The 20,185-nt window shown below is 36.3% G+C and overlaps 1 protein-coding gene across 1 annotated transcript in view; it reads right to left on the reverse strand.

The window, feature by feature from the left end:
• STPG2 (sperm tail PG-rich repeat containing 2) overlaps positions 1 to 20,185 on the reverse strand; it is a 542,953-nt gene that overhangs the window by 96,780 nt on the left and 425,988 nt on the right. Inside the window, exon 10 of the mRNA XM_031935322.1 lies at positions 11,327 to 11,442. Coding sequence (XP_031791182.1) covers positions 11,327 to 11,442 — 116 coding nt within the window. The remainder of the gene's footprint in view (positions 1 to 11,326; positions 11,443 to 20,185) is intronic.

The following is a 20,185-nucleotide window of genomic DNA, read 5'->3' on the forward strand; positions in this document are numbered from 1 at the left end:
CTGAGTCATAGGGCCGCAGAGGCAGAGCAGCTTGTACAGTAGCCTGGACCTATTACAGAGCCTTCTCCTGTACTGGACTCCACTCCAAGATGGCAGCTTTTTGTGTCAGTCGACAAATGGGCCAGAGCAACATACCCAAGTGAGGAATATGTTGTCTCTAAAATGCCAATAGGCCCAGTAGGCATTGTGCCACTTTCTTGGTTGTAGAAGGGGTGAAATGCAGCAACTTATCCTTCACTTTAGAAGAAATATCTCAACAGACCCCACACCACTGGATCCCTAGAAATTTTACTGAGGGAGAAGGTCCCTGAATTTTAGTCAGATTTATTTCCCATTCTCTGGCATGCAAATGTCTCACCAATAAGTCCAGTGTGTTTCCTACTTCTTGCTCACTGGATCCAATCAGCATAATGACATCAGTGTAATAGACCAGTGTGATATCTTACGGAAGTGAAAAGTGATCAGGGTCTCTCCAAATAACATTATGACACAAAGTCAGAAGTTGATATACCCCTGAGGTACGACTGTAAAGGTATAATGCTGGCCTTGATAGCTGAAGGCAAATTGCCTCTGGTGGGCCTTATGGACAGGAATGGAGGAAAAGGCATCTCCTGAGTCAATGGCTGCATAGCAAGTACCAGGAGATGTGTTAATTTGCTCAAATCAATGAAACCACATTGGGTACAGCAGCTGAAATTGGAGTCATGACTTGGTTAAGCTTACAATAATCCACTGTCATTCTCCAAGATCCATATGTCTTCTGCACAGGCCAAATGGGACAGGTGAATGGGGATGTGGTGGAAATCACCATCCATGCATCTTTCATATCCTTGATAGTGGCACTAATCTCTGCAATCGCTCCAGGGACGTAATATTGTTTTTGATTTACTATTTTCCTAGGTAGAGGCAGCTCCTAATGCCTTCCATTTGACCTTTCCCACCATAGTAGCCCTCACCCTACCATTCAGGGAACCAATGTGGGGGTCCTGCCAACTGCTAAGTATGTCTATTCCAGTTATGCATTCTGGCACTGGGAAAATCTCCACAAGATGAGTCTAAGGACCCACTGGACCCACTGTAAGTCAGACCTGATCTAAAACCCCTTTAATTATCTGACCTCCAAAAGCCTCTACTTTAACTGGAGGACCATGATGACATTTTGGGTCCCTTGGAATCAATGTCAGCTCAGAGCCAGTGTCTAGCAGTCTCCAAAATGTCTGATAATTTCCCTTTCCCCAATGCACAGTTAACCAGAGGTCTCCATGGGGAAGGACAGAAAAAAGATTAACAGCATAAATTGTCGGTAGTGTAATGGGGTCCTCCCTCCAGAGGACCCGGCCTCCCCATCATTCAAGGGGTTCTGGGTCTGTAAACCTGCTCGAGTCTGGAAATTGATTGAGGGGCCATGATTCTGTTTTTATAATTCAAATTAGTCTTTTGTCCATTCGACCTAGAAGGTTTCTGCTTATATAAATTAAGTAGGAATGCAGTAGGCTTCCTGTCAATTTCACTTCTAGGAAAACCATGATTAATTAGCCAATCCCATAGCTCTACATAAGTCAGACTATTGATGACTGCTGCTTTGTCTCTGCTGTCTATTGCAATAGCTATGTCCACTTTGCCTTTGACGGTTGAGTGCCACCACTTGGCCCTTGCCAGCTGGGGATCCAATTACTCCCATTATATTTAAATTTTGTAGTTGAGTGACGGTGGTTCCCATTGTTAGCTATGACATACAGGGAAGAGCAATTACAGAGCTCTTCAAAGATGCAGGTCCTACCCTCACAAATCTGTTTCACAATGCATTGTTCAAGGGGCATCTTCTGGACCCTCCCAGCTGGGATGAGTAGGTCTAAAGTGACTAATCCAGTCCACCTTTCCAACCTCTCTAAGCCTTTGGATCCCTTCCTCTACATCAAACCAAGGGATATCAGACATTTCCTGCTCACTTATAGTGGGCCATCTTTTAATCCATATTTCAGCTAACCAAGCAAATAAGCTATTAGAACCTTTTTTAACTCCCTGAGCTGAAACATTAAATGCAGAGTCCCCACTTAGTGGGCCCAAATAAATAAATTCAGCCTGATCCAACTTCATGTTCCTTCCAACATTATCCCACATCCTTAATATCCATTTCCATGCCTGTTCTCCAGATTTCTGTTTATATAAGTTAAAAACTCAAGCGGTTTTTTCAAGTGTAACACACCACTTCATGGGTCACACTCTCAACTGCACCTCTAGTGACCTGCCGGGACTTTAATCTAGTTATAGGTCTAGAAGCAAATAAGGGCATTAGGGGTGGCTCCTGAAGAGAATCAACATTATCTTGCCTGGCAACAGCCTCACCGGAGGCCACCACTGTTGACTCAGGCAGTGCAGCGTTTATCTCCTGAGACAAAGGTGGAATGGATGATGGCAGCATGGGTCAAAGAGGAGATATTGCCACTACTGGGGATGGTGAAGCTGTTTGTTCTGGCAAAAAAAGCTTCATCAGAATTTACAAGCTCAGTGTCCCCAGCTTCATCAGGGTCCTCCCACACATCCCGGTTCAAAGTTGTAGGGTTCCATTCTTTACCAATCAATGCCCTCACTTTAACAGTAGACATCCGGTGAGGCTGTGCATGCACCTTTCATTGCACGTCAGCCACTTGCATGATAAGAGCTGTGTCTGTTTTTCCACAATTTCAGGTCTTTCTCTGTAGGAGGTAAGACTCTCACTCAGGGCAATCTTAGCAGATTTGAGACTGAGTATCTGCTTCTGAAGCCGGGAGTTAGAATCCCTAGATTCATCATTTTCTTTCATCACACTGTCCACTGAAGTTTGGAGCAACCAACCAGCTTCATTATGTTCCTTGATTCTCCACATATGGTCAAAAGTATTATCCATAGAGTCACAGACTCCTTGCTTCTCACAAGCAGTGAATCAGGAGTGTCAAATGCATTTATTTTGCATAACTCTCTAAACAGTTCATGCCAAGGACTATCAGTGATCTCCATATTATTAGAAGTAGAGTCTTACCATTTTGGGATCTAATCATACTAAGCAACCAACTCCAGAAACCCCAAAACCAGCAAAATAACTCGATCCTTAATACTCTACTCTTCTAGAACCACTTGTGTTACCAAAATCTGTATTAGTCAGGGTTCTCTAGAGGAACAGAACTAATAGGATATATATATAATATATATAATACATACTATATATATACTATATATACACCTCATATACTGTTATATATTTAGGATATATATAGTATATATATTGTAAATATAGTGTATATATACACTATATATACTATAGTATATATACTATTATATATTTAGTACATATATTTATATATTTAGTATAAAGTATATATAGTATATATATTTAGTATACAGTATATATACTTCAATAGTATATATACACTATATTGGCTATATAGAGTATATAGTGTATATATACTATTAGGTATATTTAGTATATATAGTATATATAGTTAGCATATATATACTATATTTACACTATATATAGTGTAGTATATATAGTTAGCATATATACACTAATATGGTATATATATACTCACTGCAACCGCCACCTCCCAAGTTCAAGTGATTCTCGTGCCTCTGCCTCCTAAGCAGCTGGGACAACAGGTGTATGCCACCACACCTGGCTAATTTTTCTATCTTTAGTCGAGACAGGGTTTCGTCATGTTGACCAGGCTGGTCTCGAACTCCAGACCTCAGGTGATCTGCCCACCTCGGCCTCCCAAAGTTCTGGGATTACAGGCGTGAGCCACTGCGCCAAGCCCAGAAATTCTTAACGTTCTGGGATTACAGGCATGAGCCACTGCACCCAGCCCAGAAATTCTTTATATAGTGTGTGTGTATATATATATATATATATATTAGTATATATATAGTATATTAGTATAGTATATTTGTGTATGTGTGTGTGTGTGTATATATATATACGCATATAAATAGGGGAATTTATTAAGTATTAACTCACATGATCACAAGGTCCCACAATAGGCTGTCTGCAAACTGAGGAGCAAGGAGAGACAGTCTGAGTCTCAAAACTGAAGAACTTGAGGTAGTTTGAGGGCAGAAAGCAACCAGCATGAGAGAAAGATAGGCTGTGAGGCTAGGCTGGTCTTATCCTTTCACATTTTTCTGCCTGCTTTATATTCTAGCTGTGCTGGCAGCTGATTGGATTATGCCCACCCAGATTAAGGGTGGGTCTGCCTTTCCCAGCCCACTGACTCAAATGTTAATCTCCTTTGGCAACACCCTCACAGACACACCCAGGATCAATACTTTGAATAGTCTGTATCCTTCAATCCAGTTAAGTTGACACTCAGTATTAACCATCACACCATGAAAGAGTTTATGAACTCCATGTAAAGGATCCAAAACATATAATCCTCCAAATGATCTTTCTGGATGGAAAGTTATCCTTAAGATACAAAGATCTTTCTCTATTCTGATACAAGAACTACTTACATAACATGTCTGGATTCCTCTCAACACAACCCAGAGAAGTTCATACCTCTGACAGATATCCCAAGGCCTAATACCATAGGCTGAAAATAGATTTTCCCAGACAGAACATAATATGTCCCCTAAAATTTAATGACTTAGGAAGTTCAAAGGAATATCAAGAGTTCCGTCAGAAGAAATGAAGGACAAGAATTAAAGCAAGGTTGTAGTCCATGGAGAGTCAAAGACCTTTTTAGAATGACAAATGACAGGTAGCCTTTAAACATTCACTTTGGGGTATTAAGTAATGTGCCATGACCTTTACAATTGAAGTGCAAAACCAATTTCTAAAACCGAAAGTTTAAATCACATTTTCAAATAATATAAAATACTGTCTCACAAACATTGAAACTATGGTATAAAACTGAGTTTGTAAAAGGAGAAGTTCAGGTCACATTCTAAAATATATTTCATAGCTACAATTGAAAATTTTCTACAAAGATAATATGAACAGTAGTAATAAACTTAGAAACTGTCATTCAATATTAAAAAGTATATATAATTTAAATCATGCTTTATCATTCCTTATAAGCAATTTATCAAGAAAAATATGGAAAAAAATCTTAAAATATTAAAAAAAAACACTGGGTATTGCTTGATTTGTATTAATATATAACATTATAATTCTCCTCAGAAATCTTTGGTGTCTATAGTTCAGAGGAGAAAAATTAAAACTGCGTATTTTTGATACGCTTTGTGATCTAATACTATCTATATATCTAATATCATTCTATTCATTTTATATTTTAGTAATACTAACAGTAAGCTTGACAAGGATATTGTATTCTCCAGTGCCTCTTTGACTTTGCATATACTGTTTCCTTTGCCTAGAATAAGCCCCATTGGCTTGTCTAAGTAAAAAAATTCCCATTACTCTTTTATATTTCATATAAAATACTTTCTGAAGTCTTACTTCCTTTGTCTAACTTAGAAATTCTTTTTTTTTCCTCTCTGAGCTGGAGTCTCACTCTGTCACCCAGCCTGGAGTGCAGTGGTGCTATCTCAGCTCACTGCAACCTCCACCTCCCAAGTTCAAGCGATTCTCGTGCCTCTGCCTCCTAAGCAGCTGGGACAACAGGTGCACGTCACCACACCTGGCTAATTTTTCTATCTTTAGTCGAGACAGGGTTTTGTCATGTTGACCAGGCTGGTCTCGAACTCCAGACCTCAGGTGGTCTGCCCACCTTGGCCTCCCAAAGTGCTGGGATTACAGGCATGAGCCACTGCACCCAACCCAGAAATTCTTTATCATATTGGTACCTTTCACCTATTAACAAACAATAATTATTTTATTATAATTAAAATGCTTATAGTTTCTCCTTACAAGATTGCTATATATTTGAGAATAGAGATTTTTCATTTTTGGACTCAGAGCCTATACCAGACTAGGATCATATTTACATATTTATAAACTAGAAATAAACGAATATAGCCATGAAACAAAGGTAACAGTAACAATAACATATGGCCCCACTATATATCAAGTACTGTAATAAATGCTTTCTTCAGTATATGTTTGTACTACATTTATAGTATTTTTATCCTTGTATCTGAGCTATCAAGTGATCAAAGTACAATGTATACTATTTTCTCTTGATCCAATGAATCTACCTTTTCCTTGTAACTGTAGCTTTGAATTTTTCTTTTTATTCATAAATAGGGGAACTCTTTTTCTAACATAATTTTACGCAAGTATATAATATATGAAGCATAGGAACTGTAGCCCTTCTGATAAAAGCAAATAATGGAGACTAGACACATATACTTGGCACCCCCTTATCTCCTGCGAGTAGCTTGTAGGAACCAATATAGAGACTAATGCCCTAAAAAGTTTGTTTCCATCTCTACTTACTGTCAATCTGTATGTTGAAATCCTAACCCCTAGTGTGAAAGTATTAGAAAGTTGGCATTTGTAGGTGATTAGGTCCTGAGGTAGAGCCCTCACGAATGGAATTAGGCCCTTATAAAAGAGAGCTCCTTTGCCCTTCTGCCATGTGAGGACACAGCAAGAAGACAGCTGTCTGTGAATCAGGAAGAAGGTCCTCGCAAAACACTAAATTTTATCTAGGAGTTTCCAGTGTTCACAGCTATGAGAAATAAAATTTTGTTGTTTATAAACCACCGAGTCTCCGGTAGTTTGTTAAAGCAGCCAAAACCAACTCAGACACAGAGAGAATGGTAGTCTGAAAACCCAACTCGGGGCAGGGTGAACATTTCCAAGAAGAATTATCCATTATATTAAATGCTGCTGCTATGTTAAGTAAAATAAGGAGATTCAACACAGGATCTACTACAGGATTGCACAAAAGACTTATGAAAGTCATTGATGAGCCATTTCTGTGGAGTAGTTGGGGAGACAGCCTTGTAAGTGTCCAATTGAAAGAGAATAATAAAAAAGCAAATGGAAACAATAAATGTATGCTAGTACTTTGAGTAGCTTTTTAAAGAAAAATATATAGAAACAAGGTTCTAATTGAAGGAAAAAATGAGGCTGAGAGATATTTTTAGATTGGACGAAATGCAAAATGGTTGTATGTTTACATGAATGATTTGGCAGAGAGGAAAAAATGAAGTAAAGGGAGAAATTGCTGGTACAACATCATTGAGCAGATGAAGCAAATGAGATCTAGCAGGTAATTAAAGGTATTAGGCTTAAGTAGGAACAACGATCAGATATAAAACCATCTTTATAGGGCTATTTATAATAATAGAAAAATTGAAAACTTTTTAAAGCTCTTTCTGCCATTTTACGTTATTTTTCTGAGAACAAGCAATACAGAAAATACTTTTTTCTATTTTTAGTGAAAATATAATTAAATTACATACATGTTAATGCATTTTCTCATTTCTGTAGTATAAAATTATTCTATTCTGTAATTAAAAAACAATAAAACGGTATCTACTAATTCCTTCTTTAAAATTACCCAGAATGAGGGTTTTAGACAAATGGATAATCTGCTAACAAAAGGATTTTTAAAATAAATTCCTTCATAATTTTTCATTTAATTTGAGTAAAATTTTCTTTTCATAAAAATATATCTTTGTTAATTTCTGTACTACTTGAATAGATGTGTAAATGAAATTAATTGCACTAAAGTTTGTTCTTTTGTGCCTTTTCTAAATTTTCATATTCATTGGATATTTATCAGTCTAAAATGTGATGTGAAGTCTGAATTCAAACTTCTAAGTGCACAATTTTCGTCAAAAGAATTTCAAAGTAATAGAAAGTAAATGACTCAATTGAATTAATTAGTACTATCACACATATGCATCAATTTCTAGTTTATAAAATAACAGCCAAATAAATGTTTTGTTAAAATATAGTTGACTTTAATAAAAAGGTGTTAATCTATAGTAATAAACAATAAAAATCTGAATTTTTAAATTAGAACTGAAAATAAGTAATAAACTAAACCTACAGTGTGATTCCAATTCTCGACATGTTCTGGATTTATACATGGTAATATTTTATCTCACGTATATTGTCTTACCCAATTCTGTTATTAAAAATTCACTCTGAAACTAATCTCTAATTGAGATTTTTCAAGCAATTATGTAACCTGCAAAAATTAAAAACTATACTCATAAAATGAATTGTGTTATTGAACTTCAATTAATTTCAGCAGAATTTTTGCTTTTTTAAGAGATATATTTAAATATTTTCTAATATTTAAAGGATTTTAAACGTTAAATTCATTGAAGTTTCTTCTGTTTAGCTTTTTAAAATATTCTCACATAGTCACTGTCTAATTTAAATTTCTGAAAATCAATATATTTGAAGCAAATAGAAAAATCAATATATTTGACTTGATAATTGTATTTGAAGCCTTATCTAAACCTTAAAAATTTTTTTGGTCAGGAGACTGATTCAACAAAAGAATGTGAATGAATCAATAAAATTTACTGTTATTTTAAAAGAATATATACATATTCTTTTCAATGACAACAAGTTAATGAGGAAAATTTTATGTCTAGATAAAAATTAGTGATTTATGAAAAGAAAATCCAGCTTTTCCATTTTGCTAATTTATTCAATAAACATTTATTAATATACTATTAGGTGCCAGATTCTATCGGTGAAATCTGAATTATATACAGTTAATTAAATCATTGCCTTCATGAAACTCATAATGTAATACTGAGAGTTCTCAGTTGAAATTACAACTGAACTTTTATAGGTTAATAAACCTTCTAAAATTGCATGCACATTTTTTGTTATGAGCATACACACATTTTCTCCCTAGCTTTTATTAGATCTTCAAAAAGATCAATGATGGAAATCCAATAAATACCAATAACTAGAAGGAGCAAAAGAGACAAACAGCTTAGCTAGTAATTGAAATAAAATGGGCAAAATAAGATATATTCCAAAAGCAACTCTTACCTTCCTCCACCCATCAAAAATGGGGAGAGAACTAATTCTACCTGGGGAACTCAAGAGAGAACTTACAAAAAAATGAAAATAGCAAGCAGACATTACAAACGTGGGTGTACAATTTAAGAAGCCTCCAGATTTTTGCAAATATAATTGTATGGGCCACCAGTACTGGATAGTTGGGGATCTTTGTGGACCTAAGACATTAAAAATGTATAACTATCTCAATGGCAGATCATACATTTAAGTAATTTTCAAGTATAACTGAATTGCAATTCTAAATCAATATTATGCATTTCTACAATTATCTTTTTCTGTTAAAAAAAAAGTAAAATGTTTATGGCAAACATGTTCTCAGGAGGCACCGAGTTAAATTTATTAAAGTCATGAGAGAGTGCCATATTAAAATGAAAGAACAAGTTAATAATAAAGAGACCTAGTAATTTATTAACCTATCAACTTAAAAGTAATTTCTTTAAAGACGGAAAATTATGAAAAAAGTATTTATTGAAAAAGGTTTTTAATTATCCAAGGAAATAATATGGTGTTGAGAAGCCAAAAAAAATTACAGACTCAGTTCTCAACAGAAATGTTACCTTGAGGTTCAGTAAATATAGGACATAATAGTTTGAAATTTCAAGAATACCTTAATAAACAACACTATAAAACCCATAAATGTTTTCTCTGCCGTGGGAAATAATTTTGCATAATAAATGCCTATCATAAAGTATAAATATATCATATTAAACTCATAAAATATTAAGAAAGAAAAAGCAAGAATATCTTAAATACTAGAAAGACTAGTGGGAACATCCTTTACAAAGAATGCATCACAAAATGAAAAAGGATACCATTAGATTGGCTGACATTTATTATTTGTGGATAACATTAAAATGAGGTTCTTTTAAGGAGAGATTGCTCAACTACAGATGTAATATAATTTAATATTATCAAACTATGAACAACTAAAACACCCAACTTATCAAGACCAATACCTTATTAATCAATACTTAATGACCTTCCCTCACTGTGCTCATCAATCTAAAGTAAACAAACGTCATAAACTTTGTCTAGTCCTAATCAGTTCCCCATTTACAAGACTTGCCTTAAGTCACCTAGCATAGAACCTAAAATCATATAAATACCCTCCCTTGACTTCCACCTTCGAAAATAGTACTAATACTCTCAAGAGATTCTCCCTTTCTGAAGTAAGTCTAATAAAATTAGCTTTGCTTAACCAGCAGTCATTAGTCATTGTCTTTTGGAGGAATCAACAGCCAACAGGATAACAATTCTTCAATTACTCATTTTCATTTCTTTTATTTTCTCCTTCAATGGAATGCTGAAAAGTATTTAGATTGTGACATTTTATTTTTATTTACTTTTTTTCTTTTTCTTTTTTTTTTTTTTTTTTTTTTGAGAAGGAGTCTCACTCTGTCGTCCAGGCTGGAGTGTAGCAGTGAGATTTTGGCTAACTACAACCTCTGCCTCCCAGATCCAAGCAATTCTCCTGCTCCAGCCTCCCGAGTATCTGGGACTGCAGGCGCATGCCACCATGCCTGGCTAATTTTTATATTTTTAGTAGAGACAGAGTTTCGTCATGTTGGCCAGGCTGGTTGCAAACTCCTGATCTCAAATATCTGCCCGCCTCAGCTTCCCAAAGTGCTGGGATTACAGGCATGAGACACTGTGCCTGGCCTTAGATTGTGACATTTTAAGTAAGGAGAAAAACAAATATTCAATATAAATAAACTTGTCATTAGCCCCAAAAAGGAACACTCATTTTGGTTTGCACTCAGAATTAATTCTTAAATTAATTGTTACATATCACTATAAAATATTTTACTTTCAATAGTTAGTAGGGTAGGAATGGGGAACCTATTTCATTCTAACTCTCAAAAGGGCAATAAAGGACTATTGTGAATACAGTTTCTAAAATCCTTCAGGTTATGATCAGAAGGTCCATAGCTTAAAAGACACCTTTATTTATTATAAACTTAAGTACAGAATCCATGTTCATTAAAAGAAAATAAAAGATCAACACACAATTTTATTCGATCCACAGGGCTTTTTTGTGAGCCATCTGATAAACAATTATTTCAATAAATACTAAGAGATTTCAATGTATGGATACAAACAAGTATGTAAACAAGTGAACTTTAATATTTATAGGAACATAAATAAATTATATATATGAATACTGCAAAGCATATTTAGAGATAGAAGAGTTGTTTAAATAATTCTTAAATTCTTAAATAATTATTTTTAAATGTCAGACTACATCTTCAAAAATCTCCTTAGTCAAAATATTTTCATTAATCAGCAATGTGAATAAAATATATGGAAATAACTTTAATATATCCATTCGTAGTACTTTCTAGAAATTAATTCTATTCTTGTGTCATTGATAAGAAGGAAATATTGACAAACCTCATATGTTGCTGGGCCTGGAGTAATCTCTCTGGACTCTTCAAAGCGCTTTGATGCTTTCACAAATAAGGGTATGGGGCAAGATTTCCTTAAAACAGGATTGTATGCTGCAGGACCTGAGCGATAACAAATGTAAAAATTATGATAAAGTATGTTTTAAAATTATTGATTTTGGTCATATGAATATTAGGTTTGTGCTTTGAATGTATAAAATTAGCAAGAAACAATCTTGAACCCATTTTTTTTGAATGCTTAAAATCATTTGGTTTATGTCTTTGAAATACGATAAGCATAAGATAGTGGCATCTGTTTACCTAATAATTAAATATATTATAGCAATAATTTCCAGAAAAGAGAAAACAGCAGTACTCTCTCAATACACTTTTACATAATGAATGAAGATGCTTAACTCTTATATCCTAAATATTCATTCACATGTTCATTGAGGAGTTAGGGCTTGACTGTATTTGGAAATACAGCAGAAAGGTGCTTTAATAGCATTCTGGGCGCTAAACATTACAGAAATCAAGACACGAAGAAGGAATGTACATGGAGCAATCGAATGTAGTAAACAGATGGTTTGCATGGAACAGGGCCTAATCGTAAATAAGGATTTCGGTACTTAAGCCAATGGGTTCCAACTTGTATTCTTTAATGCCCCCAAGTTCTTACAGAAGTGACCAGAGGATAATTTGTAGGTAAAGCCCAAGTAGAAAATATTTGAATTATTTTCATTCACAACATCTCTAAAAACTTTTGAGAACCACTTTCATAGACAATAGGTAGCTCTTAAAAGTTTTAGATTAAATAGTCATGAAAAGTAGTAGTTTAGAAAGTAAATTCTAGCAGATTCTTGATTCTTATGAAGAGTGTACAACCAAGATCCCTCGCATGTGCAGTTCAGGATAGGGTTCGAGCTCCTATGAGAATCTAATATCAGGCTGATCTGACAAGAGATAGAGCTCAGGCAGTAATACTCACTTGCCCTCTGCTCACCTTCTGCTGGGCAGCCTGATTCCTAACAGGCCATTGACAGGTATAGATCCTTGGCCCAGGGATACAGGACCCGTGGTCTAGTGAATGGAACCTACCTAGTACAACTTCACAGAGAGAAGACAGGGAGAGGTATTTTTTTTCCTCATTCATATTTTAAACAATACTATTGAGTGTCTATCACATGCCAAACCTTGAGTTTCAAGAGAATGTTAGAGGTATACTATATCAAATGCTTCAAAAGGAGAGAAGACTTAGGAAGGACACTGTAGAATATGTGGAATATAATTTTAGAAGAATGGTAGTGAAAGAAATTAAATTAGGGGGCATCAGACAGGCAATGTATGGGGAGAGAAAATAAAACCTTTCATCATAGAATATTGACAATAAATATAAACAGTGAAATAGAAGACTGGATATAATGATATTAATAAAATATAAAATTAATTTCTCTATATTTCCCTAATAAGCATGCAATTCAATCTACCTACTTTGGCAAATACATTCTTGTTGATGCTTTAAAATCTAAAATATTTTAAAATTAATAGGTTCGTATGAAACATTTTAAGTGTTTTTAGCTTCATTAATATAGGACATTTCAAAATTTAAGATAAAGGAGGACATCTAGGCTCTAGCCCAATCATTCTAATATCAGCTCAATGAAGATATGGGTATCTAAAATTCCTTGTGGGAAGCTAATGTGTTTTGATATGTCAAGTGAAAAGTTGGTATTTAAAATAAAGGAGGACATCCAGGCTCTAGCCTAGTCATTTTAAATTAGTTCAATTAAGATATAGCTATCTGAAGTTCTTTGTGGGAAGCTAATGTGTTTTGATATGCCAAGTGATAAGGAAAGTGTTTTTGCCAGTGTCATCTTACTATAAAACAATAGTGTACACAACTTTGGAATAATATAATTTATATTTACAGTGCAGAGGAATAATGCACATATACATACATAACATCTTTACTGACAGATATTCATACACAAACTATGCAAGGGAAAATATATCTTCAACCACAGTATTCAGAATAAAAAAAAAAAAACACAAACTATCATCCGAAGCTGGGTACATCATTATTCCACAGTCAGTTAATTGAAAACTGTAGTTTTAACCACAAAGATTTATAAAGGTTAATGCAACAGGTAAGGTTATTATCCAAACACTATTGTTAACTGTATCTTTCATTTTCAATTGTGAAGAAATATAGTCTATTCTCTGCCCTTACCATCAGGCTATAGCAACTGATAATTATTTACATTCATAGCTATAACTCACTAAAAGAAAATAAATTATTCAAATGCAATTGTAGATTACTTTTTATTGGAATTCCTTTGAGGAACATTACGTGAAACAAAACTTCTCAATATGCATCTTGCTGCATTTTAGCACTTAGCCTGCTTTAAGCTACAGAATATTTTTTAAATTAAAAAAAGGCTTATCATACTCAGTCTTAAAATATATTTTAAATTACATACGCTATTGCTTATATGATACAGGTCAAAGACTTACATTGCTTCACCAGCTCTGATTCACAGCTAGATTATGCAGAAACTATCTTCTTTTTAGATACCAAAATGTCACATTTTAATCACAGGTCATAAGGAAGAAAACTTCTCATTCCAAATCAAACACCTATGAAAAGTCTGCCTGAATCATGGCTAGTATATAATGGGAAATTCAAGAGTAGGTGATTCTTATAATTGCATATTTTCCAGCCCTGTGCCAACTCAGTCTCTATGAAATGTCAACCAATGCTACAGGGCAAAAATGGAACGTAACAGGAACAGTGAGTAATTTAAAATAAAAACCTATGTTTCTGTCCCTTCAATATGAGCAACTTGGCACATTAGAGTGGCCTCAGAAAAAAACAACTTGTATAAATAAAGCTACAAAATCTCAGATTTCATAAGGTGTTTGCTTTATAATAAGCTAAAATTATAAATAATGTAATAATTCTTGCTATGAATACTTTTTTTCATGTGAAGGTAACACAAATCTACTAAAAATTAAATATACCATATATGAGCATACTAAAACCCTGGAAGAAAACCTAGGCAATATTATTCAGAACATAGGCATGGGCAAAGACTTCATGACTAAAACACCAAAAGCAATGCCAACAAAATCCAAAACTGATAAATGGGATCTAATTAAACTAAAGAGCTTCTGCACAGCAAAAGTAACTATCATCAGAGTGAACAAGCAACCTACAGAATGGGAGAAAAGTTTTGCAATCTACCCATCTGACAAAGGGCTAATACCCAGAATCTACAAAGAATTCAAACAAATTTACAAGAAAAAAACAACCCCATCAAAATGTGGGCAAAGGATACGAACAGACACTTCTCAAAACAAGACATTTATGAGGCCAACAAATGTATGGAAAAAAGCTCATCATCACAGATCATTACCGAAAATCAAATTAAAACCACAATGAGATACCATCTCCATCTCATGCAAGTTAGAATGGTGATCATTAAAAAAATCAGGAAACAACAGATGCTGGAGAGGTTGTGGAGAAATAAGAACACTTTTACATTGTTGGTGGGAGTGTAAATTAATTCAACCATTGTGGAAGACAGTATGGCAATTCCTCAAGGATCTAGAATCAGAAATACAATTTGACCCAGCAATCCCATTACTGGGTATATAATCAAAGGACTATTAATCATACTGCTATGAAGACACATGCACACATATGTTTATTGCAGCACTGTTCACAATAGCAAAGACTTGGAACTAACCCAAATGCCCATCAATGATAGACTGGATAAAGAAAATGTGGCACATATACACTATGGAATACTATGCAGGTATAAAAAATGGATGAGGAGGGTGGAGCAAGATGGCAGAATAGGAACAGCTCCAGTCTCCAACTCCCAGCACGAGCAACACAGAAGACCGGTGATTTCTGCATTTTCAACTGAGGTACTGGGGTCATCTCACTAGGGAGTGCTGGACAATCGGTGCTGGTCAGCTGCTGCAGCCCGACCAGTGAGAGCTGAAGCAGGGCGAGGCATTGCCTCACCTGGGAAGCACAAGGGGGAAGGGAATTCCGTTTCCTAGCCAGGGGAACTGAGACACACAACACCTGGAAAATCGGGTAACTCCCACCCCAATACTGCGCTTTAAGCCAACGGGCACACCAGGAGATTATATCCCGCAACAGGCCGGGAGGGTCCCACGCCCACGAAGCCTCCCTCATTGCTAGCACAGCAGTCTGCGATCTAACTGCAAGGCAGCAGAGAGGCTGGGGGAGGGGCGCCCGCCATTGCTGAGGCTTAAGTCGGTTAGCAAAGCTGCTGGGAAGCTCGAACTGGGTGGAGCTCACAGCAGCTCAAGGAAGCCTGCCTGTCTCTGTAGACTCCATCTCTGGGGACAGGGCACAGCTAAACAACAACAACAAAAAGCAACAGAAACCTCTGCAGACGCAAACGACTCTGACAGCTTTGAAGAGAGCAGTGGATCTCCCAACACAGAGGTTGAGATCTGAGAAGGGACAGACTGCCTGCTCAAGTGGGTCCCTGACCCCTGAGTACCTTACCTGGGAGACATACCCCACTAGGGGGAGACTGACACCCCACACCTCACATAGTGGAGTACACCCCTAAGAGGAAGCTTCCAAAGTAAGAATCAGAGAGGTACACTCGCTGTTCAGCAATATTGTCTTCTGCAGCCTCTGCTGCTGATACCCAGGCAAACAGGGTCTGGAGTGGACCTCAAGCAATCTCCAACAGACCTAGAGCTGAGGGTCCTGACTGTTAGAAGGAAAAATATCAAACAGGAAGGACACCTACACCAAAACCCCATCAGTACATCACCATCATCAAAGACCAGAGGCAGATAAAACCACAAAGATGGGGAAAAAGCAGGGCAGAAAAGCTGGAAATTCAAAAAATAAGAGTGCATCTCCCCCTGCAAAGGAGAGCAGCTCATCACCAGCAATGGATCAAAGCTGGACGGAGAATGACTTTGACAAGATGAGAGAAGAAGTCTTCAGTCCATCAAACTTCTCAGAGCTAAAGGAGGAATTACGTACCCAGCGCAAAGAAACTAAAAATCTTGAAAAAAGAGTGGAAGAATTGATAGCTAGAGTAATTAATGCAGAGAAGGTCATAAATGAAATGACAGAGATGAAAACCATGACATGAGAAATACGTGACAAATGCACAAGCTTCAGTAACCGACTCGATCAACTGGAAGAAAGAGTATCAGCGATTGAGGATCAAATGAATGAAATAAAGCAAGAAGAGAAACCAAAAGAAAAAAGAAGAAAAAGAAATGAACAAAGCCTGCCAGAAGTATGGGATTATGCAAAAAGACCAAATCTACGTCTGATTGGAGTGTCTGAAAGTGAGGGGGAAAATGGAATCAAGTTGGAAAACATTCTTCAGGATATCATCCAGGAGAAATTCCCCAACCTAGTAGGGCAAGCAAACATTCAAATTCAGGAAATACAGAGAACGCCACAAAGATACTCCTCCAGAAGAGCAACTCCAAGACACATCATTGCCAGATTCAACAAAGTTGAAATGAAGGAAAAAATCTTAAGGGCAGCCAGAGAGAAAGGTCGGGTTACCCACAAAGGGAAGCACATCAGAATAACAGCAGATCTCTTGGCAGAAACTCTACAAGCCAGAAGAGAGTGGGGGCCAATATTCAACATTCTTAAAGAAAAGAATTTTCAACCCAGAATTTCATATCCAGCCAAACTTTCATAAGTGAAGGAGAAATAAAATCCTTTACAGACAAGCAAATGCTTAGAGATTTTGTCACCACCAGGCCTACCCTACAAGAGACCCTGAAGGAAGCACTAAACATGGAAAGGAACAACTGGTACCAGCCATTGCAAAAACATGCCAAAATGTAAAGATCATTGAGGCCAGGAAGAAACTGCATCAACTAACCAGAAAAATAACCAGTTAATATCATAATGGCAGGATCAAGTTCACACATAACAATATTAACCTTAAATGTAAATGGACTAAAGGCTCCAATTAAAAGACACAGACTGGCAAACTGGATAAAGAGTCAAGACCCATCAGTCTGCTGTATTCAGGAGACCCATCTCACATGCAGAGACATACATAGGCTCAAAATAAAGGGATGGAGAAAGATCCACCAAGCAAATGGAGAACAACAAAAAGCAGGGGTTGCAATACTAGTCTCTGATAAAACAGACTTTAAATCATCAAAGATCAAAAGAGACAAAGAAGGCCATTACATAATGGTAAAGGGATCAATTCAACAGGAAGAGCTAACTATCCTAAATATATATGCACCCAATACAGGAGCACCCAGATTCATAAAGCAAGTCCTTAGAGACTTACAAAGAGACTTAGACTCCCATACAATAATAATGGGAGACTTCAACACTCCACTGTCAACATTAGACAGATCAACGAGACAGAAAGTTAACAAGGATATCCAGGAATTGAACTCATCTCTGCACCAAGCGGACCTAATAGACATCTATAGAACTCTCCACCCCAAGTCAACAGAATATACATTCTTCTCAGCAAAACATCACACTTATTCCAAAATTGACCACATAATTGGAAGTAAAGCACTCCTCAGCAAATGTACAAGAACAGAAATTATAACAAACTGCCTCTCAGACCACAGTGCAATCAAACTAGAACTCAGGACTAAGAAAATCAATCAAAACCACTCAACTACATGGAAACTGAACAACCTGCTCCTGGATGACTACTGGGTACATAACGAAATGAAGGAAGAAACAAAGATGTTCTTTGAAACCAATGAGAACAAAGATACAACATACCAGAATCGCTGGGACACATTTAAAGCAGTGTGTAGAGGGAAATTTATAGCACTAAATGCCCACAAGAGAAGGCTGCAAAGATCTAAAATTGACACTCTAACATCACAATTAAAAGAACTAGAGAGGCAAGAGCAAACACATTCAAAAGCTAGCAGAAGGCAAGAAATAACTGAGATCAGAGCAGAACTGAAGGAGATAGAGACACAAAAAACCCTCCAAAAAAATCAATGAATCCAGGAGTTGGTTTTTTGAAAAGATCAACAAAATTGACAGACCGCTAACAAGACTAATAAAGAAGAGAGAATAATCAAATAGACGCAATAAAAAAATGATAAAGGGGATATCACCACCGACCCCACAGAAATACAAACTACCATCAGAGAATAATATAAACACTTCTACAGAAATAAACTAGAAAATCTAGAAGAAATGGATAATTTCCTGGACACTTACATTCTTCCAAGACTAAACCAGGAAGAAGTTGAATCCCTGAATAGACCAATAGCAGGCTCTGAAATTGAGGCAATAATTAATAGCCTACCAACCAAAAAAGTCCAGGACCAAATGGATTCACAGCTGAATTCTACCAGAGGTACAAGGAGGAGCTGGTACCATTCCTTCTGAAACTATTCCAATCAATAGAAAAAGAGGGAATCCTCCCTAACTCATTTTATGAGACCAACATCATCCTGATACCAAAGCCTGGCAGAGACACAACAAAAAAAGAGAATTTTAGACCAATATCCCTGATGAACATCGATGCAAAAATCCTCAATAAAATATTGGCAAAACGGATTCAGCAGCATATCAAAAAGCTTATCCACCATGATCAAGTGGGCTTCATCCCTGGGATGCAAGGCTGGTTCAACATTCGCAAATCAATCAACGTAATCCAGCATATAAACAGAACCAAAGACAAGAACCACATGATTATCTCAATAGATGCAGAAAAGGCTTTTGACAAAATTCAACAGCCCTTCATGCTAAAAACGCTCAATAAATTTGGTATTGATGGAACGTATCTAAAAATAATAAGAACTATTTATGACAAACCCACAGCTAATATCATACTGAATGGGTAAAAACTGGAAAAATTCCCATTGAAAACTGGCACAAGACAGGGATACCCTCTCTCACCACTCCTATTCAACATAGTGTTGGAAGTTCTGGTCAGGACAATCAGGCAAGAGAAATAAATCAAGGGTATTCAGTTAGGAAAAGAAGAAGTCAAATTGTCCCTGTTTGCAGATGACATGATTGTATATTTAGAAAACCCCATCGTCTCAGCCCAAAATCTACTTAAGCTGATAAGCAACTTCAGCAAAGTCTCAGGATACAAAATTAATGTGCAAAAATCACAAGCATTCTTATACACCAGTAACAGACAAACAGAGAGCCAAATCAGGAATGAACTTCCATTCACAATTGCTTCAAAGAGAATAAAATACCTAGGAATCCAACTTACAAGGGATGTAAAGGACCTTTTCAAGGAGAACTACAAACCACTGCTCAGTGAAATAAAAGAGGACACAAACAAATGGAAGAACATACCATGCTCATGGATAGGAAGAATCAATATCGTGAAAATGGCCATACTGCCCAAGGTTTTTTATAGATTCAATGCCATCCCCATCAAGCTACCAATGACTTTCTTCACAGAATTGGAAAGAACTGCTTTAAAGTCATATGGAACCAAAAAAGAGCCCGCATTGCCTAGACAATCCTAAGTCAAAAGGACAAAGCTGGAGGCATCATGCTACCTGACTTCAAACTATACTACAAGGCTACAACAACCAAAACAGCATGGTACTGGTACCAAAACAGAGATATAGACCAATGGAACAGAACAGAGTCCTCAGAAGTAATACCACACATCTACAGACATCTGATCTTTGACAAACCTGAGAGAAACAAGAAATGGGAAAGGATTCCCTATTTAATCAATGGTGCTGGGAAAATTGGCTAAGCATAAGTAGAAAGCTGAAACTGGATCCTTTCCTTATTCCTTATACGAAAATTAATTCAAGATGGATTAGAGACTTAAATGTTAGACCTAATACCATAAAAATCCTAGAA

This window comes from Piliocolobus tephrosceles, chromosome 3, assembly GCF_002776525.5.
Source record: "Piliocolobus tephrosceles isolate RC106 chromosome 3, ASM277652v3, whole genome shotgun sequence".
Taxonomy (NCBI): domain Eukaryota; kingdom Metazoa; phylum Chordata; class Mammalia; order Primates; family Cercopithecidae; genus Piliocolobus; species Piliocolobus tephrosceles.